Source organism: Paramormyrops kingsleyae, chromosome 11 (genome assembly GCF_048594095.1).
Source record: "Paramormyrops kingsleyae isolate MSU_618 chromosome 11, PKINGS_0.4, whole genome shotgun sequence".
NCBI classification, from domain to species: Eukaryota; Metazoa; Chordata; class Actinopteri; order Osteoglossiformes; family Mormyridae; genus Paramormyrops; species Paramormyrops kingsleyae.
This window is the reverse complement of record NC_132807.1, coordinates 5720649-5742636: the sequence shown is the minus strand read 5'-3', so window position 1 is coordinate 5742636 and position 21988 is coordinate 5720649. Positions and strand designations below refer to the sequence as shown.

The 21988-nt window shown below is 42.8% G+C and overlaps 1 protein-coding gene across 1 annotated transcript; it reads left to right on the top strand.

The window, feature by feature from the left end:
• The first annotated feature begins 1723 nt into the window (after nucleotides 1–1723).
• On the top strand, nucleotides 1724–20423 carry plekho2 (pleckstrin homology domain containing, family O member 2). Its single transcript, XM_023813998.2, has 6 exons — nucleotides 1724–2028; nucleotides 4738–4869; nucleotides 13931–14053; nucleotides 17183–17287; nucleotides 17442–17537; nucleotides 18163–20423. The coding sequence occupies exons 1-6, from the start codon at nucleotides 2017–2019 to the stop codon at nucleotides 19099–19101; spliced, it is 1407 nt and encodes a 468-aa protein (XP_023669766.1). The 5' UTR covers nucleotides 1724–2016; the 3' UTR covers nucleotides 19102–20423.
• Nucleotides 20424–21988: the final 1565 nt, after the last annotated feature.

Genomic DNA, 21988 nt, shown 5'->3' with positions numbered 1-21988 from the left:
ACAAGAAGGATACCGATGTATCAATGCTCTATGCTGATATTTCTGAAAAACTTCTAATCTAACTCGTTTTTTGCCTCACCAGAGTGATGCTTCATGGGCATGGACTCACCACTACTGATGAAATTCATGTCCTTTTACTAAAAATAAAAAATAGAAATAAAAAAATAAACACAACCAGCAAATAATGATCCGGTTAATAAAACTATGTAACAGGTCACATCCTACATGAGATATTAATGAAGCGTTCATGAGACATACCAACAGTCCTTACAAACCTAAGTCAACAATTGCAGTTGTAGTGCATCTGGAGGCTCTCAAATACACTTTCACAATTAAACTTCTCTACTAACAAACTACTGCATCCATTTATATTTGTATTTACTTCCTTAAAAGCGATCTACACATTTGACCCTTTTTAACAGCAGTTTGAATGCAGCGATTCAGGTCACCCTGCCCTGGGGTCAGCGGTTGGCCTCAAGCACAGCACTATCTGGCGTCCCCAGTGTCCATACAGTACATGTACTTCGTGAATTTACATTTTGTTTGTGGTCATATATGGTATTAGTTTAATGGCCGTTCCCATGTGACCTTTTTTCAGTTTCGGCTGCCCTTCTGTTCTGATTGTCCACACACAGGGAAGTGTTCCAACATGCTGTGGGGTAAATGTGTTAACTCTTTTCGATCTTTTTATCTATCTATCTATCTATCTATCTATCTATCTGGTTGTCTGTCTGTCAGTCTGTCTGTCCATCTGTCCGTCCGTGTGTGTGTGCATGATATCTATATGTGTCTGTGTGTCCGGGAGAGCAAAATGGGGTAGGTGAGTAGAGAATTTCCCCACGAGGATCAGTAAAGTTTCATTGTTATGACCGTCTATCTAGTACAAGATTGCAGTGAATCTCCCCAACTGAAAGTTATTAATCACAACATCCTTGTTGTTTACCAGGCCCCTGCTACGTAGCCCTGTCTCGTGCCCTATGCTGCCTGAAATATAGCAATACGCTTCAGGCTCCTGCAATCATGCTGCGTAAGTCTTTGGAGGATGGATCAGGCCAGCAATTAGCTTGCCCCCCCAGAAGGTTGCCCACCAGCTCTGTCTCTGGATACATGGAAACAGTTCAGCTTATTAAATCTTGTCCAGAGATCAGTGAGCTTTCGACAAGTCAAATCCAGGCCTGGCTTGGATGGACAGTTACATCACACGGTTTTTGTGGTGTAACGCTACTAAAAACCACAGCACCTGGTAAGGGACCTAAGGGTTTAAGGTCGGTTGTTACGGCAGCAGTCAAAAACTGACATTTGTTGAATAATGCCCTTTTTATATTTGCTAAATTATTGCTTTGTTAATAGTTGTCAGCTCACACAAACAGTACTGCTACTTGTATTGCAGTTTTTTGCGATGATTTATAAAAAAAGCTGTCAGCGTGATGGAATTTATAATTTCAGAACAAATTAATTGAAGACTCCCCTTTTCATATTAATTAAACCAATTAAATGTTTTGCGTCGACCTATCCGTTATTTGGAGCATTACAGTACAGGAGTACATATGTTGAACAGTTCAATTCGACTTGAAAATCTGTTGCTCTGTCCTATATGCATTTTCATGCCAGTTCCACGGGAGCTTTAACATCGGCTGGCGATCCAATGCGATTGGCATATCTATCGATCCACTGGATCGCTTGGCCGCTGTCGGTAGATTCCGATCACTGAGACCGGCAAATTTTTCGCCCCAATTCGCCTCCGTCGGAGCGCTTCGGTTTCCAGGGCTCGGATTCTCCAGGACTTACCGGAAACCAAACTTAAAAAAAAATGTTTCGTAGCCATGAGCAAAAAGAGGAAAAGGGAGACAGAAGTAGCAGTTCGGCGTTTAAACTTTTGTTGTTCCCCTTTTTTCATCATTGCAATATGGTGGATTCCACAAAGATAAACGCGAAAAGAAGAAAAATACCATCGCGTTGGGAAAGATAAAGTCGCCTTAGCGTCTTTTCCGACAGACATAACGGATCTTAGTTTTTATGATGGAAGATGTGAGTATATTCTTTAATGGGCGAAGTAAGCATATCACTGCCTGCTTTGCTTTGGAAAGTAATTGTCTGCTTGTCCATTGATTTACATGAAAGATACGGATGCTCTCGGTCCTATTACATTGATACGGGTAAATTCAAATTAATCTAATCTGGCAAATTCATGTTTTCGTCCACTTCCTATTGCAAGGATAGTTACGTCAATGTAGATTATAGTTTAAAATAAACGACGCGTTTCCTAGCCTATATGAATAGTCTAATATTTCTAATATTTAAAGTTTGTTGTTTATTGCATGTTAAATATGCTCTGCGTAGTTCTCTAAGGAGGAGTACGGCGAAGTAAATTAATGGTTTGCATCTGTATGCAGTCGGTACAGCTTGGACAGTTTGACAGCGAAACGGCAGGATGAGCGCTTTATATCTATTAAATTATTAGTTGCGCAGATGAAAAAGTGTGTTTGTGAAGGTCTCAGACTGCTGGGGTTGCGGGGTGTCACACACACCTCTCAAGTTGTTTTTCTCCCGTTGGTGCTGCCCTGCTGTCCCTGCCCCGTCTGGGGCTGAATGGGGCGCCTGTAGCTGGTCCATCAGTGGCTATGGTGACAGTATGGAGAAAACAAAGGGGGGGCTGTGTATGGCAAGCTTTGTACACTAAGCCGTGGCTGGTGAAGGTTTTGGGGGGGTCTGTTTCACCCCACTTTCAAAAGATTTCAGTTAATCGGATGTCAGATGAGTGTGGGAGTCAGACATTAGCTGCTACAGTCATGATAGTGACTCCCCCCGATTCAGATATGTGTGTTCCTCATCATCCTATGGGAAACAGTGGGGGAGATCCTGAAAAGGTGGGTATTTGGGTTTAATTTAAGATTTATTTGTACTTCTGCCGTGTCCTTAGACTAATTTAGACTTGGCTTTTGCATAAAAGTAACTGTACAACCAGGGTCTGCGCGCGCATGTACATGTAAATAAAATGTATTACCTTGTAAATAGTCTGTACTGTTTGCAAACTTCCCCAGTGCTTTTGATGTAGCTAATTTTATGTTTATAAAGGAAAAATATAAATCTGCCGTAAGATTCCAGATAGCGTGAGTGTCACGCTGGATGCGTGAGAACTGGCATCCCTGGTACTCGATATGGCTAATAAAACTTACTGTGTGTGGACAAGAGTGGAATGGAAATAAGTTGTATTGAAAAAAAAGGAACCAAAACCAGCCAGTGACAATGAAATCTAACTTTTGTTTTCACGCTGAGGGACCTGCTACGTTTCTCTTTATGGATCAGTACCAAGTTCAGCACTGACTTCTGCTTCATGTTTTTTTTTTCCTTTTAACAAATTGTCACCATAATTTCTGGTTATAAACTTCTACCAATAGGCGTAAAATGACATATGCAGGGGCCACAGACCATGAACACAGTCTATTTATGTCATGTAGTCACATGGGTGATGACGACGCCTCAGGGGTTTGGGGTTTACAGTATGATGTCATTTACAGTACATGACGGTCAGTTATCTGGAGCAGCACTGACTGGAGTGGGAGGGTCAGCAGTCATTCCCAATGGCATCGGGTCGTCGATGTGGAGACGCTGCTCATGGGAAAGCCGGGGCCTGCGCTCAGGATGCGTGTCAAGCGGAGGTCACACTCTGTGGGTTTGGGTTACGTCCAGTGAGCATTTTACAGAACCAAAGTCACTGTCACCCTGTGATTGCTTGTTAGCAGTGCTGGTGCCAGAACAAATCTGACAGCCGGGCCCAAGATTTTCATGCAGGGGGGGGGGAATCCGGAAAGCAAGAGTAAAAGCTTTTTGACCACGGGAGTGGTGTGCCAGACTAGGCGGGCTAATAGGCTAATCTTTTTTAGCGCCTGAGAGTGATTATTTTTGAGTAGCCCAGGTGCCCCCCCCCCCCCCCTGGCACCAACACTGGTTGTAAAAAATGGTGTTCGGTCAGTACTGTTCGGAACCGGGTCAGTTTCCAGTGTCCCTGTAGTATTAGAGGCTAACAGTGACACTCTGCCAGCCCAAGGATGTGAGCCATCGACCTTCCGACCCCAGACGCTCGGTCTTCCCCCCACGGAGCCGCACATCACATTCCTTTTTAGCTCTGGCTAATGTAGCTCATGTGTCTTTTAACAACTCAAATGGTGCCTCTGCACAAACTGCGGGTTACATGAATATCAGCCTCTCAAAGTTGGGAGATGAAGATAGCAGGCAGACAATAGGCAGAGGTGGAGCGGGGGGCAGCTGGACAACAGGCTTTGTGTTTTCGAGCCGTCGAACCTGAGGCCTGTTGTGCAGCAGCAGTGGACGCACGGAAACAGACATTCTGGATGTAAAAGACTCCCGTTATTTGACAGTTTGAAACCTCTTTTTGGTTCTTCGTAATCAGACACATATTTCCCTCTGTGGTATTGATAACGGAGATCAGGTCCAAACTCTGGATTTTATTAGACACAAACGTTTCAGCATGATGCCGTCATCAGTGAGTGATTTCAGAAGTACAATGAGTTGTTTATAAAGAAGGTACCAGGTGGTTCACTGAAATAATACCCATTCGGCGCTGATTCATGGCCACACCCCACAAGTGTTACCCAGAGTGGTCTGTAAGACCCAACTGAAAACAACGGGGTGATTGGGACAGTTGTCAAACAAACATATACTCAGAACATTAAACATAGTCATCTAGGTTAACCCTCATCTTGTCATGTATTGCAGGGTGTGGAGTGGAACTCAGGCAGTCCAGGAAAGGCGGGCTGGCTGAAAAAATGCTCCAGAAAGTTCCTTGGGGTCTACAAAGACCGCTACGTCCAATTGGAGCAGGCAGAGATAGCAATCTACGAGAATGAGGTAAACCTCGTCTGGTGTATGTGGGTGTTAATTTTAGGTCTCGTAATAAAGCAGTCCTGACAACCCTAATCTGTTAAATGGATATTGAAAATGAACAAATGCATTAATGGAATTAAAGTTAATTTAAAAAATGCTTGGTCAGTGAAATTTGGCCTGAGCAGTGAAAAATAATGTAAGTTATTCACTGCAAAATGCAGGTGGGAAACTGTCCCTAGAGCGTGTAATAGTCACACAGTAACACAGCCCCACTGATCTTCTGAATCGATGGGGTCTTCAGATGCTCCAGCAGCTGTGTACACCAGAGGGTGGATTTTACTCTGGAAGCATTGCTTCCGGAAACTTCAGTTGTTGAGTTCCCCTGTGAGACGTGTCCCATATCAGAGCCAGTGTTAGCTTTGAGACACATTATATTGCACATTGAGAGTTTGTGAAGTTTGTGAATCGGGCCAGTTACACAATGAAAGGAAAGTTATATAACCCATTTACAGGGGAAAAAATATTACAGAGGGGAATGAAATCTGATCTCACCCACTGTTTCCCACCTGTAACATTTTGAATTACGTAGTTTAATTATACCCATTACTATATAGCCCCATTTTAGGTTGCACTGTATAATGAAAATCAGTGTAACCCATGTTAAGAATAAAATTTAAAAAACACTAAAAAATGGGTTAAAAAAATTCATGCAGCTGTCATCAAGGGCAGAGGTTGAATTTGAACATTGGTAGAGAACAAATCAGCCCCCAATCCCCTCCCAAACACACACACACAGGCACACACACACACACTTACTTCAAAATGGCTAGTCATCAAATACCAAATGATAGTCATTGAGCATTATACAGGAATTGCAAACCAGACAATAGGTATGGCAAAAATTTGTTTACTTATAAAAATAGGTTTTCAAAAGAATTATATTATAAAAATGGTGACATTAACAAAAAGTCAAAGTGCAAGAATTAAAGAAAAAAATTAAAGATAAAAGATGCAATAAAAACTAGAAACTGCAGGCAGTTACGAAAGGGTCCAAAGCGTAGGACAATCGGACTGGTAGGACAGTAGAGGAATAACGGCAGAGAACCGGCGGCAAAGGTAGTAGAAAGTCAGACAGAATTAGACTGCCATAACAGGATAGGAGATGTAGGACGGTCTCAGTAGTAGGCAGACATTAAGATGGAGATGCTTTTAGTGCAGGTGTAACAGGCCAGTCAACATCAAAGAGTACACTGTGCACATCAGGATACCTAGCTGAAATACCAACCTAAGCTGGGTTCGAACCAGCGACCCTCTGATTACAGGCACACAGGATTAGCACACTGAGCCACCCGTTGCTGTGGATTAAATGGCTGAGATTGGTTGGTACCATTCTACCTGATGTGGTAACTCATTTTAGCTGAATAAGCCTAGTTTGGTCTTAGACGTATATAGACAGTGGCCGTAGCAGTCCCGTTTGACCGATCGACACAAAATTTGTATGGTATCTCTGCGGTACAGTCCTACATCAGTGAGCCAAATTTGGTAATGATTCGCTGAAGCAGCCCTGAGATGTATCTGTCTGATTGAAATGGGTGAGGCACCAGTACAGTCAGGGTGTGGCTGGTGGCTGTACCTTACCGAAAGTTTAAGTTTTTTCTCTAAATCTTTAAAAGGACTGTCTCCTGGTTTGAATGACAACAGATTTATGTATGTTGGGCAAAAAGCCTACGAGTTTAACAAAATAACCTATTTTCAAACAACTATAAATCATGCAAAAAGGCAAAGATGTAGAACCAAGTTCTATATGCAGTTGAAATTCGTCAGGACATATTCAATTGGCCTGGCAATAACTTTCAACTGTAGGCTTGACAGGTCTGGAGATATAGGCAGAAATGCAAATCAGGGAGCTGTAGCGCCCCCATCTGACTGACTGGGACGGGTCAGTGAGACTGAGTAGTGGGTAGGAATAGGAATCTGGTTGCCAAATTTGGTCAGACTAGGACTTACGGTTTAGGCTGGGCATTCAGTTTTAGGGAAGAAAAATAATTATTGTTCAACCCTCTGTAGTAGTGCCTGAGCACGTCTTAATTAACAATAATAGAAGCTTCATTGATCCTCGTGGGGAAAATGCCTTTAAGTCTCACAGCTCACTACACGGAGGGTATGCTGTGCACGTCGGGCTGCCTAGCTCGAGTACCCACCGAAGCTGGGTTCGAACCTGCGACCCTCCGATTACAAGCATACAAGTTTAGCCCACTGAGCCACCCGCTGCTGTGAGTAAAATGGGTGGGATCAGTAGACACCTTCCTACCTGATCTGGTAACTCATTTTACCTCAATGAGCCTAGGTGGGTCTTAGATGTATATAGACAGTGGCGTAGCGCTCCTGATTGACCGATCGACACGAAATTTGGAGGGTCTCTCTGTGGTACAGTCCTACATCAGTGAGCCAAATTTTGTAATGATTGGCTGAAGAATTCCTGAGATATAGCTGTCTGATTGAAATGGGCAAGACATCTGTACAGTCAGGGTGTGGCTGGTGGCTGTATCTTACCGAAAGTTTAAGTTTTTTCTGTAAATCTTTAAAAGGACTGTCTCCTGATTTGAATGACATCAGATTTATGGATGTTAGGCGAAAATCCTAGGAGGTTAACAAAAAAACCTGTTTTCAAAACATCTGTAAATCATGCAAGAAGGCAAAGATGTAGAACCAAGATCTATATGCAGTTTGATTTGTCAGGACATAGTGAATTGGACTGGCAATAAATTTCAACTGTAGGCTTGACAGGTCTGTAGATATAGGCAGAAATGCAAATCGGGGTGCTGTAGCGCCCCCATCTGACTGACTGGGATGGGTCAGTGGGACTGAGTAGTGGGTAGGAATAGGAATCTTGTTGCCAAATTTGGTCAGTCTAGGACTTACGGTTTAGGCTGGGCATTCAGTTTTAGGGAAGAAAAATAATTATTGTTCAACCCTCTGAAGTAGTGCCTGAGCATGTCTAACTTAAGAATAATATAAGCTTCATTGATCATCGTGGGGAAAACGCCTTCACGTCTCCCCAGCTCACTTCACGGAGGGTATGCTGTGCACATCGGGCTGCCTAGCTCGAGTACCCACCAAAGCTGGGTTCGAACCTGCGACCCTCTGATTACAAGCATACAAGTTTAGCCCACTGAGCCACCCGTTGCTGTGGTTAAAGCAGGTGAGATCGGTAGACACCTTCCTACCTGATCTGGTAACTCATTTGAGCTGAATTGGCCTAGGTTGGTCTTAGTAATATAAAAACAGTGGCCATAGCCACTGTTTACAGGGTAGGCTGAGGGTCAGAGGACAAATGTACCAGCTAAATTTGATTTAGATTGGTCATCATTAAGCCAGTCAAATTGCTGCTTGATTTTGATTGGCCGATGGCGGCCACTGTTTCAGGACTCATGACTGCCATTGTATGTGACTGACCTCAGGCTGCGTCCTAGTACATACCTTCCAAATTTCAGTTGGATTGGCCGAGGCAGTCAGAAGATATTGGCAGTTTTTAGTTGTAGCGCCCCCTATGGACGAAATGCGGCCCGCCTTGCACCGTGCCCCCAAAATGGTGTAGGGAGGTAGGATTTCAAATTTGGGCAAGGTAGGCCAAGGCACGGCCAAGTTATAGTAGTCAGACCACAATGTGTCAAATTTAGATATTGTTTGGGCTAGGCTAATGGCCGTAGGACATAGAAATGTCTGAAATTTGTGGATGATTCTTGATCAGCTCAGAGTTCTGATTCGTTTGACACCTCATTTGTCTGATTTGGTAGGACAAGCTAGGACTGTAAGAAAAAAGTATGATTTGCAAAATATGCAAATTAGCAAAAAATCTAAGTAGGCGGAGCTTCATGGTCCCATTGACTTTTTGGTAGGGCATGGCTGTCTGTATCAGCAGAAAAAAGAATTTCGGTTGTAGGACAAACAGGACAGGAGATATCGACGGAAACATGTTGGGGGGCGCTACGGCGCCCCCCATTGGCTGAGTCGGACGGGTCGGACAACCTGAGTAGTGGGTAGGAATTCCAATCATCCTACCAAATTTGGTCGGCCTAGGACTTACGGTTTAGGCTGGGCATTCAGTTTTAGGGAAGAAAAATAATAATAATAATAATAATAATAATAATAATAATAATCTTAACAAAAACAATAAGGTTCCATAGCACTACGTGCTTTGGACCCTTAATTACTTGGGAAAAGAAAAAAGAAAGCCTCTAGGGGCGTTTACATAACAAAATCACCACTCATTAGCTACATAAGTTGCCAGAGAAATGACTGTTGAATGTAAAAGTGAGCGAAGCTGCTTAACGCCATGTGCTTAGCACAATGTACTATTGCGAAAGATTAACTGTTGAAATCCGGCCACTTTTACTGAGCATAATCATCTGAAATTCTCACAGCGTGCACTTAAAATCAGCAAAATCAAACAATATTGGTAATCACTCCCAGCATTCTCTAGTGTTGTAGTACTCGAGACTGCGGTCTTGGTCTCGTCTTGGAATCGACTTGATTTTGACTTGGTCTTGTCGTGATCTTGGACATACAGTAAGACTAGGACTCGATGTTTTATTTCAAGACCAATTAAGACCACTCATCAAAACGCTTCAATATTTTTCAGAACGCCTTAAAAAGCATGTGTTTCTAACCTTTAGAACCCAACAAACGCAAAATGTGTTGATTTTTGCACCCATTTATCTCAGGCTGGTAACTTTGGATAGGAATAATGCACAGATTATAGTAATCCTGTGCGTAATGAGGCATATATTTTAAACATTTTCCATGAAAAAGCACCCCTGATAATCCATAAACATCAATATTATTCACATTAGACGGAAAATAAAGTGCATATTCACTTCCGCAATGATCCTCGCACTACCCTTCTGAGGAAAAATTTTTTTTTTTTGTATAAGTTATTTATTATAAGCCTATAAATAAAGGGATAGAATAACACTGAAAAATTGGCTGGGGTTCTACTAGGAATAAACAAAACGCAGCATTCTATTTATTAGGAAGAACATTACTTGATATTTTTGCAATATTTATTCAAAAACGTTTGTATATGTGTGTTTAATGTCGAGCTCTGTCTAAGCAGTTGAAATAGAATGCGGCCTCATCGTGTAATTGGATCACCTCCTTTATGTAAGATAGTGACGTGCCTCAGCGCTGCCTTGTTCTTTGGGGCTAAAATGCCGGCTAAAATTTCCTTCTCAAATTTCACTTTACCAAGTTTTTTGATAGTTTTGCACGGGTATTCACTGTTGAGGACACTAGTAACTTACCAGTTCTTATTACTAATCCAGCATCGTCTATAACTAATATACACTCACCTAAAGGATTATTAGGAACACCTGTTCAATTTCTCATTAATGCAATTATCTAATCAACCAATCACATGGCAGTTGCTTCAATGCATTTAGGGGTGTGTTCCTGGTCAAGACAATCTCCTGAACTCCAAACTGAATGTCAGAATGGGAAAGAAAGGTGATTTAAGCAATTTTGAGCGTGGCATGGTTGTTGGTGCCAGACGGGCCGGTCTGAGTATTTCACAATCTGCTCAGTTACTGGGATTTTCACGCACAACCATTTCTAGGGTTTACAAAGAATGGTGTGCAAAGGGAAAAACATCCAGTATGCGGCAGTCCTGTGGGCGAAAATGCCTTGTTGATGCTAGAGGTCAGAGGAGAATGGGCCGACTGATTCAAGCTGATAGAAGAGCAACTTTGACTGAAATAACCACTCGTTACAACCGAGGTATGCAGCAAAGCATTTGTGAAGCCACAACACGCACAAACTTGAGGCGGATGGGCTACAACAGCAGAAGACCCCACCGGGTACCACTCATCTCCACTACAAATAGGAAAAAGAGGCTACAATTTGCATGAGCTCACCAAAATTGGACAGTTGAAGACTGGAAAAATGTTGCCTGGTCTGATGAGTCTCGATTTCTGTTGAGACATTCAAATGGTAGAGTCAGAATTTGGCGTAAACAGAATGAGAACATGGATCCATCATGCCTTGTTAACACTGTGCAGGCTGGTGGTGGTGGTGTAATGGTGTGGGGGATGTTTTCTTGGCACACTTTAGGCCCCTTAGTGCCAATTGGGCATCGTTTAAATGCCACGGCCTACCTGAGCATTGTTTCTGACCATGTCCATCCCTTTATGACCACCATGTACCCATCCTCTGATGGCTGCTTCCAGCAGGATAATGCACCATGTCACAAAGCTCGAATCATTTCAAATTGGTTTCTTGAACATGACAATGAGTTCACTGTACTAAAATGGTCCCCACAGTCACCAAATCTCAACCCAATAGAGCATCTTTGGGATGTGGTGGACCGGGAGCTTCGTGCCCTGGATGTGCATCCCACAAATCTCCATCAACTGCAAGATGCTATCCTATCAATATGGGCCAACATTTCCAAAGAATGCTTTCAGCACCTTGTTGAATCAATGCCACGTAGAATTAAGGCAGTTCTGAAGGCGAAAGGGGGTCAAACACCGTATTAGTATGGTGTTCCTAATAATCCTTTAGGTGAGTGTATATATAACTGAAGCTGATGTTTTGCAAAGCCTAGCTAAGCTCAAAATAAATAAATCACAGGGCCATGATGGCATCTTACCTATAGTGTTAAAAGAGATGAGGGATATTATTTGCCGACCCTTAACTTTACTGTTTCAAAAATCCTTATCTGAAGGTGTGGTACCTTCTGATTGGAAGCATGCCAACATAACGCCCATTTTCAAAAAAGGGGATAGAAGTAATTTGTCAAACTATAGGCCAATCAGTCTAACTTGTATAACTGGTAAAGTTATGGAGGCTATAATCAAAGAGAAAATGGTAGATTATCTGGACTCAAATAACATTTTGAGGGATAGCCAGTATGGATTTAGGAGAGGTAGATCCTGTTTAACAAATCTGTTGGAGTTTTTTGAGGAAGCTACTCAGGAAGTTGATGATAAGAAGGCCTATGATGTCATCTACTTAGATTTCCAATAGGCTTTTGATGTTGTCCCCCACAAGAGGCTCTCACTTAAACTCAAAGCGACAGGTATTTTAGGAACTGTAGTGACCTGGATTGATAACTGGTTAACAGATAGGAAGCAGCGAGTAGTTATAAGAGGCACAATGTCACAGTGGGCCTGCGTTCATAGTGGGGTACCGCAGGGTTCAATTTTAGGACCACTATTGTTCCTAATTTACATAAATGATATAGACGCCAATATATACAGTAAACTGGTGAAATTTGCAGATGACACCAAGGTGGGTGGTGTAGCAGATGCTGAACTAGCGGCTCAGCAGCTACAACGGGATCTTGATTTAAATAGTGACTGGGCCGATACCTGGCAGATGAAATTTAACATAGACAAATGTAAGGTAATCCATGTAGGGAGCAGAAATATGAAGTACAGGTATTTTATGGAACCTACTGAAATAAAGGTAGCTGATTATGAGAAAGACCTTGGTGTGTATGTTGATGCTTCCATGTCTCATTCTCGCCAGTGCGGGGAAGCAATAAAAAAGGCAAATAGGATGTTGGGGTATATCTCCAGGTGTGTGGAGTTTAAGTCAAGGGAGGTAATGCTAAGATTATACAATTCCTTGGTGAGACCTCACCTAGAATATTGTGTGCAGGTTTTGTCACCATATCTTAAAAAGGACATTGCGGCCTTAGAAAAGGTGCAGCGTAGGGCCACAAGAATGATTCCTGGTCTTAGAGGAATGTCATACGAGGAAAGGTTAGTTGAGCTAAATCTGTTCAGCCTCAAGCAAAGGAGACTGAGGGGAGACATGATCCAGGTCTATAAGACTCTAACAGGTTTGGATGCTGTTCAACCGAATAGTTACTTCAGCATTAGTTCAAATACAAGAACTCGTAGCCATAGGTGGAAATTAGCGAGAGAACATTTCAAACTGGATTTATGGAAGCACTTCTTTACACAGCATGTAGTCAGAGTATGGAATAGTCTTCCTGATAACGTAGTGCATGCTGAATCCTTGGGTTCCTTTAAATCAGAGCTAGATAAGATTTTAACAACTCTGAGCTATTAGTTAAGTTCTCCCCAAGCGAGCTCGATGGGCCGAATGGCCTCCTCTCGTTTGTATAGTTCTTATGTTCTTATGTTCTTAATCACAGTGTATATAGGCAGAAAAACTATAGCGATAAACATTTGCCATTGGTCTCTAAAAAATGGTTAACACAGTTCTGTGATTGGGTGTGAAGCGGCCTGCTTCGAAGTTCAAATGCAACCAGAAAGGTGCTTCTAATTAAAAAAAAATGTTACATTTATACAGAAGCATTTCTATTGAAATTTTAAGAAAAAACGTCCTCGGTTCAAATTACACCGTGACACAAATTTTAGGCCATACTGCCTGGCCCGCAGGATGGTGCCTATGCTCCACATTTTATAGTGTGTTGTGTTATGTAGACTCAACCATTAGTCAGTCAAGCCCTGCCTTGGTCTTGGTCTTGTCTAGGTCTCGCCCAGCCTTGGTCTTGAGCTTGTCTCGGTCTCGCCCAGCCTTGGTCTTGAGCTTGTCTCGGTCTCACCCAGCCTTGGTCTTGAGCTTGTCTCGCACTTGATACACTCTGGTCTTGGCAATGACTTGATCTCCATCCCTCATCTCCTCTGTTAACTACAAACAGGATGACAGTGAGCTAGGGAGAGTAGACAAGGAATGAAATGAAACACTATTGGGACACACCCTTGATTTCAGACAAGAAATGTCAGCAGAAGGAAACATTTTGCCTTTAATTCTACTCTAAGAATCTTAACGTGAAAAAGTTTGGAGATTGTTATAAGTATTTGTAGGGACAATTCAGTACTCCCACAATGTTGGTAGGGACAATTCAGTACTCCCACAATGTTGGCAGGGACAATTCAGTACTCCCACAATGTTGGTAGGGACAGTTCAGTACTCCCACAATGTTGGTAGGGACATGTCCCTATAGTCCATACCCCAAATCTGCACCCTGGAGCCGAGTACAGTAAACAGATCTGTGGAGTAAAAGGGTCGGTACGTGCTAAATGTAAACATGGCCATCTCGCCTTTGGTGCAGGACTTACAGAAGTGTGTCGAGAGGCTTCCGCTGGAGAACTACGAGAAATGCCATGAGCTGAAGAGCACCTTCAAGAAGAAGAACCGGCTGGTGTTAATACGATCCCCCAGATCAGGGAATAAGGTGAGCTCTGTCGGGTCCCCCCCCCCCCCACCGCTCACCTCGCTTGGCACGCTCTCACTGCTTCAAACGCAGAGTGGTAACACCTGCACCAGCCCCCGAACCATCCCTGGGAATTCAGCATTGGGGCTGTGCTCCAATCTCAGTGCGCGCTATCCGGGTCCAAACTGCCATTTTTCTGGTTTTGACATATGGTGACTGACAGAAATAACAATAACTACTGGGAGAAACCGCGATTCTGCGAGCTACTGCAATGTCGCCAGCAGCACTGGGATAAGAGGCAGAGCGCCGGTCCAGACGCCGGGCATGCGCTTAAGGAAGGCATACACTTACAGGAAGATTCCTGCGTGTTTACTTTAGGAACTGTCCGCCCCAAAGGGAGCTTAAAATTTGCATTTTACATCTTCCTTTTCCGGGTTTATGGGAAAAAAAACCTTTTTTGATAATAAGTGGAAAAAGGCCTTTTTGTGTTCATCAATTAAAGCAGAAAATGAAATATACAGTGTTAATCGAGCCAACTTCCAACTGTTTATCCTGGTTATGTTTATCCTGGTCATGGTTACAAGGGGGGCCTGGAGTCAATCCCAGGCAGCACAGGGCTGCAGTGCATTCTGGGTGGGCTGCCAGCACAGTGTTGCCATGCACTGTGGGTGGGCTGCAAGCACAGGGGTGCAGTGCATTGTGGGTGGGCTGCCAGCACAGCGCTGCAATGCATTCTGGGTGGACTGCCAGCACAGCGCTGCAATGCATTCTGGGTGGACTGCCAGCACAGTGCTGCAATGCATTCTGGATGAGCTGCCAGCACAGGGCTGCAGTGTGTTCTAGGTGGGCTGCCAGCACAGGGCTACAGAACATTCTGGGTGGGCAGCCAGCACACACCCTATGGGTAGTTTCGAGGCACTAGTTCACCTAAATGCAGCAGGGGATCCACCCATCGCAAGGAGGTCATGCTAACATGCAAAGTCAGGGGAGTGATTCAGACTTCCTAGTTTGGGGTTGTCAGGCAATGAGACACCAGTAATGTCAAATTTCCCCCGAAGGTTTTAGAGGTAGATGTGTGAGGCTAAAGGATGACGACACCATGGGTAAATAGCAGAAGCTGAGTGTGACTTACGGGCATTTTGCACGGTTACACAACATTCTGGAGGCTCATGGATGTTGCTCCAGTGTCACGCCTGATATTTCTTTCCGATTATTTTTAAGTGCACCTGGTTTAAGTTCAGCTAAAACCTCATGGTAACGTGACCCTCAGCAGGAGAGGGAAAATGATGATTATGATAAAATCTCATCGTGTGGAACGTAATATTTTCTATATTATGTTTTGATGGGCTGAAAGGTCGTAGCAGTTGAGATCAGGCGCTGCTTGGCTGCCTGTATTAACCCCCCCAGAAGGAAACTGAGTGGCTGTCGGGCAATGACACAGTGAGACAGGCTCTCCTTTGCCAGCCCCAGCTAATGTCAGAGGGGGGGTTCTATAAGGGGCTGAAATCTAAACCCTGAAATGTGTGTAACACACTTTCACATCCGTCTCCTTACCACCTCTAGTTGATGGGCAGCACACTCAGATGTCAGCTATCTAACAAAGCTTAATTCAAAGGATGATGACTCCGCTCACCATACAGAAGACATTGCTATGCAGTGTTTGGACCTTCTGAAATCAGGCAGCGACCGGTAATGCTGCAAAAAAAATATGTGAAATGAAATGATGGTTCATTTGCAATTTTCACAAGTACAAGTACAAGTACAGGTACAGGTACTGGTTCAGGTACAGGTACAGGTACTGGTACTGGTACTGGTTCAGGTACAGGTACAGGTACATTGTAATGCTTCTTTTCCATGTCCCATCTTGCTCTCCGCACACATATGAAGCTGGAAATGGTTTTTTGTTTGGAGTTTGAAGGTCATTTGTATCATATCCTTTTTTATTACTCAGAGTGAAAATTTCTGTTTAGAAGCAGGTCTCTATTTATAGAACTAGGATAGACTCACGTATGCTTAACTACTGCAGTACGCATCGATTGGTAATTCGAGTGACTAATTCAGAAAACACTAATAAGGCATCGTAGCAGACTGGGTAGACACACAGGGTGTTAGTACAGAGAATATGCTTGTTTGTTTTACAAATGTGTCTTTGTCAAGTTTTATTAAAAGATCCACTATGGAGTTCAGGTGAAATGTAAGAGACAGGGTGCCAGGAACAAACACCGGAATGTAAATGTTTATAACATGTAATATTTATGTCTTATCAGTGCTGAGTAGCACACATACTGTAGACGGTTCAAGAAGATCCGTTGTGTTTTATACCGAGAGATCACAGCGTCCATAGATGTAGACATTTTTGAGGTTATTTGGTAAACAGGTCAGTATTTGATGGCAGGCCGCTGTTTCAAACGCTTTGTTTCATCTCTGCTAAATCGTTGATGCTCTGTGAAGCCTGAGAAGCAAAACATGTTAAAAAGCCAGAATTGCAAAAAAGTTTGGCTCGTTTATTAATGATTTTGATCTATAGTAAACATTTTGCCACTGTACAGAACTGTTTAGTAAACCGAAAATACTGAGGAGTACCAGTATAGAGAGTTTGAATCAATAGATTGTGTTGGCTTTAGGGCAGAAGCAGATACGTTCCACGGGCTTGACCCCCCTGTGGACGTCTCTTTGGACACCTATGTGTGGCACTGTAATGTTCTGGCACCTCGGGGTATGAGCTGTGTAAAAAAATAATAATAATAAAACAGTGGGCTTCTTTAAGCCCTGGCAAGCCTTTGTGGGTCCACCTTTCTGATGTGAGCCTGCTCACTCTGCTCGACTCAGGCGGGGCTAAATGACTCCCACCACACGCTATTAACATCATTCATTTCTTTTTGGCCCAGAATCTCATTTCAGCAAATGGTGCCACAAATATGTACTTTGATTCAACGGTTACCTTGGAAAAGCGGCACAGTAAACTTGCCTTCGTGTTTAAAATGACGGCCTCGCTCTCTTACTGGCCCTACGGAGCCGTGCTGTCAGCTGACCTTGCAGCGATGTCTTGCGAGCGAGGGGTGAAACCGCATTTGGTCTGAAAGGGTAGAAGCCTTCGGTCTGGGAGTCGGGAAGTATTGGTGTGCTGACGAAAGCTTTATGGTTCTCCAGGTCCATGATGTCAAGCTTCAAGCTCAAACTCCTGAAGAGAAAGAGGCTTGGATCAAGGCCGTCAGTGATGCTATCAACGGCATGAAAAATAACATCTTCGATGAGGTGCGTTTTTTAACTTGAGGTACTCTCTCTGCGCAGCCTTCCAAACTCGCTATTATATGAAACCAATGAAAAAAAAGCAAACCTGAGACCGTAATGTATGACGTGATTGGTTTCCTACAATGAAAACTCAAGATATTTTTCATGTTGCGTGCAGGTGAAGGTCGAGGGAAGGTCCTTGGAACATGTGACCCTCACACGACCTAAAGGACACCAGAACCGAAGACCACCGACAAGGATTCATCTGCGGGGAGTATGTATGCAGTGGCGGCCGAGTTCAGTTGGGGTGGCCATCAGAGTCTAGTCACATTGAAGAGGGTGGCCACACCGCACCATGTCTAACCAATGGGGGGGGGGTGGTTGGAGATGGTCCCGGGGCCCCCTTGGTATATTTTTCTGATCACGATTGACTGGAAGGTTCATAAATTTATAGGCAGTCTGTATCATCCGTAAATCCGTTAGATAAACTGTCCGTAAAATCTAAAAAAAAAAAGGCAGACCACCAACAATGAAATGGAAGATTATTGATGAATTGCCTTGCGATCAAGTTGGAGACACGCCGCAATCGACTAATCGACAGCTTGGGCAGCTCTCAGCTGCAGAATTAAATGCTCCATATTTAATTTTTATTTTTCGGTGAGTGGTGGAAACTGGGACGGTCACATATTTACCATATGACCATATTTACCATGTGACCATATTTACCATGTGACCATAGTTACCATGTGACCATAGTTACCATGGCCACCCCTTAGGAACGTGTGTTCCTCTGGGTGTGAAGTACCTTCTGTATTTTCACAAGCCTAACACTGGATGCTACTTTTGAATAAACTGAAATGTTTGAAAGCTTAAAATGTATTCTTTTTAACCTATTGCAGGTTGCTAATGTTAAATCGAATGGGATTATGGATAGCACGTCAGACACCCATCACACCGCGACTGATAGGGTCACTCCAGAATACTCTGTGAAGCCTCCCAAGCCGCCATGTAAGTCTACTGAGACCTCAAAGCACAACCCTGATGAACAGGAAAGTCCTCAACACAAACTTCTCAAGGTGGATAATGCACTGGAGTTAATACCAGAGGAAGAGCCCCTCCAACAAGTCACGCTGGACAGTGGGGGAGACACCAAAAACCAGATCCATTTGACTCCACACAAAGATCTAAAGCCTCCAATGCCTCCATCCAAAGACAAGAAGCCCAGTTGTGTTGTGGAAGAAGAAAAGATGTCTTACAGTGAGCAGCAGAATGAAAGTGCAGAAACAAGCAGTAGCTATGAGGAAATGGCGGCCACACTGCAGTCCACTCTAATTAGTCCTAAGAAGCTTGTTATGCACACAGATTTGAAGGCTGTACAAGCTGGGGTTGAATGGTCTGCTCCCCAGGGTGACTCCCCAGGACTGAACTCGGCATCCGTCCCAAGTCCGCAGGGACCAATCGAGGAGCATTTATCACATCTCTCAGAAAAACTGGAGAAAGGAGCGATGAAAAGTGCCTCAATGGGGGACCTCCTGTCCAAGGTAGAGGACGAGGAGCAGAACGTCGACAAGTTCTCCATAACGTCCCTGAGGAACATCATCGGTGAGCTGAGGAGCAAAGTGTCCCAGGAGGTCGAAAACACCAAGAAGCTTCTGAGCACCGTGTCCCCCAGGGAGGATGGCCAGCTGATGGGGGAGACCTCCACAGATTCCCCCCCAGCAGAGCTGCTCGCCAAGGCTTTGGAGAAGCTGCAGAGGGCAGACCAGTTCCTGAGAGAGGCAGAGGGTTTTGAAGAATTCGAATCCCTGGAGAAGAATAACAAGAGAACAAGTTGGTAACAAAGATGGCCGTGTGAGAGATTAAAGAAATGGAAGCAAATAGATACACTTTAAAAATGATAAAACAGCAGGATTCACTTCCTCAGAATATATGTGCTAACACTGTAATGTAGTGATTTTACTTTCCATATGCTTTCTAATGTAAATCCCATTTTTAAACAACAGTTCTAAGTTTAATATTTCCATCGATATGCTGATTAATGTTCGTAAGATATGCAGTACTGTTAGACCATGTCAATTTAAAAAATACCTTCTACAGATTTCATGAAATATACTTATTTTTTGCCATAACATCAGACAGTTCTAAGAGTTTAACGAAAACTACCTGTGTTGATACTTGAAGTAATTTAAGTATTTTTAAATGAAAGTGTAAAGAAATTTTAGTTCACTTCAAAATCATGCCAGTTTTTCTGGGAGATATTCCAAAAGGGTTTAATATCGCCATTCCTGCCCCACCTCAAAGTTCCCCTTTACTTTGTAGGGACTGGAAATAATTACATAAACGGCGTAGTACAACCTGATGTGCGGTCATTGCTGGAAACGGGCCAAGCTTGCGGGGAGGAGGCTCTGTACATACATGGTACAGAGAAAACTTTACAATGTTCAAGCTGAAGGAATTTTTAGCTGTGACACTGAGTTTTTCCGCTAGGGCTGGTTGCATTAAACCGTGGCTTTTGTCTATCGGTGTAAAGCCGTGATCTGTGTAAAAAGTATTTTGTGGTTTGGGATCTGCTCAGATTTTTTTCCTCATTTGTGTGATACCTGGAATATTATTGTAACCTATCTACACCAGAGCAAATAATATATGGGGTTCATTCATATCCTTTCAGATTTATATGTGAATATACCTTAAATAGCGCTTGTTCAGCTGCAGTTCTTGACAGATTGTTATGCGTGTTCAGTGACAAAAATCCAGAAATAAAGTACCAGTAATGTGTTTCGCTACCGTACAGCTTTGCAATTGTTATTGAAAAATAAGTACAGTATGTGACAATGCCAGTATTAACTAATCTGATTTTATGCTTATTTTTCTTTATCTAGTGCTTTACCACAAATGTTAGTTTTTTTTATGAAGTCACACTATTATGCGAATAAACGTTTTTAAAACAAGATCATCATTCAAAATGTATAAATTATATAATAAAACATGTTTCCTTATATCATTTTATTTAATATATCTATGCATTTTATGTCTATGACCGGAGTAACACCAATATTTGTTTCTAATGTCTTACTTGCAGTAAAAAAATAATAATGATAATCATCAGAAAAGTTAGAATATGGGATGGCAGTGTAAATATGTAATAAACACACTTAACACAGCTGCATTGTGCTGACTTGATTTATATCTTTTCATATTGATTACATACATTAATGCCTTTGATATTCATTTCTTTGTTAAAGCATATTAAGAGTGCAAGAGGTGAGAGTCCAAAATGGGAGGTAATTGTATTCCAGCATTGAAAAGATAAATTCACAAAAATGTTTTGTTTGCCGAGCGGTTTCAGTGGCTAATAGGGACACCCAGTTACACTTTTTCGTAAGGCGGAAGTCGATGGCATTTCGACGTGTTTTTCGGCTTGTCTGGGTGTGGATCTTTTTGTTGGCTGGTTCCTTGTTACGTTTCAGAAACTGCATAAAACAGAAGACAGTACCACTGTGAGGAACCGGCTGACAGTATCCAGCCCACTCATCATGTGGCCATTAAGCTGTTTCTGAGGAACTAAACGAAGACACGTGAGAGACCAGCTGCTGCATAACTCCCGCACAAAGCAACACCATTACTGTCATCATCATCATCATCTACTTCATCATCATCATCATCATCTTCCAGAGCTTCCAGTGATGGCAGTTTTATCCACTTTCTGGACCTAGCAGTTGCATAACTGTTTCAACCAATTTATTTTAAAACCAAGATTGTTTTAGGTATCGTATTAGTACGTCATCTCTGGAAGTTTGGGAAATTGTTATTTTTTCTGCAGTGGCACATAATAAATAAAACAAATAAGAACTTTTAAGACATGATGACGATTGCGTTACTTTTTCCATGTTTGTGCATGTAGGCCTGCATGGTGCTAGTCTACACCAGAACATGGTTAGGTGTATTTGTGTTTCGTCGCCCCGGCAACGCTCTGGGCAAGTGCTGTGAAATACTTCACAGCTTGTGAGTGTTAGCCTGCTCAGTGTGTTACTATGGCATTGCTTAAAGCGGGCAGCAATGTACCTATTTTTTTTTATTACCAAACCTCTTTAATGCAGGATCACATAAACATATCAAAGTGGTTGTGTAGATGACTGAGATCCACCTGAAAATGTATATAGTAGTTCTGGAGGTTTTTTCCCCAAATAGAGTGTGTGTCATGCATGGAGATTCTTGCACCAGTTTGCACGTCTTTCTACGCAGATCTTCCTCACTGTTTTCAATTTCAGGTTCCATGGACAGAAAACTTAGCATCATAAAACAAAGCTGCTTCACAATAACTTCTGCTGTCTACGGAATGGACGTGGGCTCACCACACTCAGCCCCGCAGAGAGATAAGAAACTGGCGTAGTGCTCTGCATGCAAGGCAGCATAGATGGAGGGACGCTAAAGCGAAGCTGTCCCATGTGTCCCGCTACAGTGACCCACGTGATCGAAGCAAAAGGGACGGGAATCGAAGGAAAATGTAGCAGAAACAACGGCAGATCATTTTTTTTCATTTTGATTTCGTTTTTGTCGAGCTGGCTGCTCTTATGAAGACAGTTACTTCAGATAATTTACAACCTAAAAATGAAGTTAGATTCCTCTATAAATAAATAACACATGTGCTAAATGTAGCAGAAAAATAGATGTCACACTTCAAATCATTATTTTAATTGGATGTGGTTTTCGAACATTCAGTCTATA

Excerpts from the sequence above, each read along its gene's own strand:
- plekho2 (XM_023813998.2), top strand. Across the intron at positions 4,870-13,930 it reads TAGCAATCTACGAGAATGAG|GACTTACAGAAGTGTGTCGA; the intron begins GTAAACCTCGTC and ends CCTTTGGTGCAG. Across the intron at positions 14,054-17,182 it reads CCCCCAGATCAGGGAATAAG|GTCCATGATGTCAAGCTTCA; the intron begins GTGAGCTCTGTC and ends ATGGTTCTCCAG.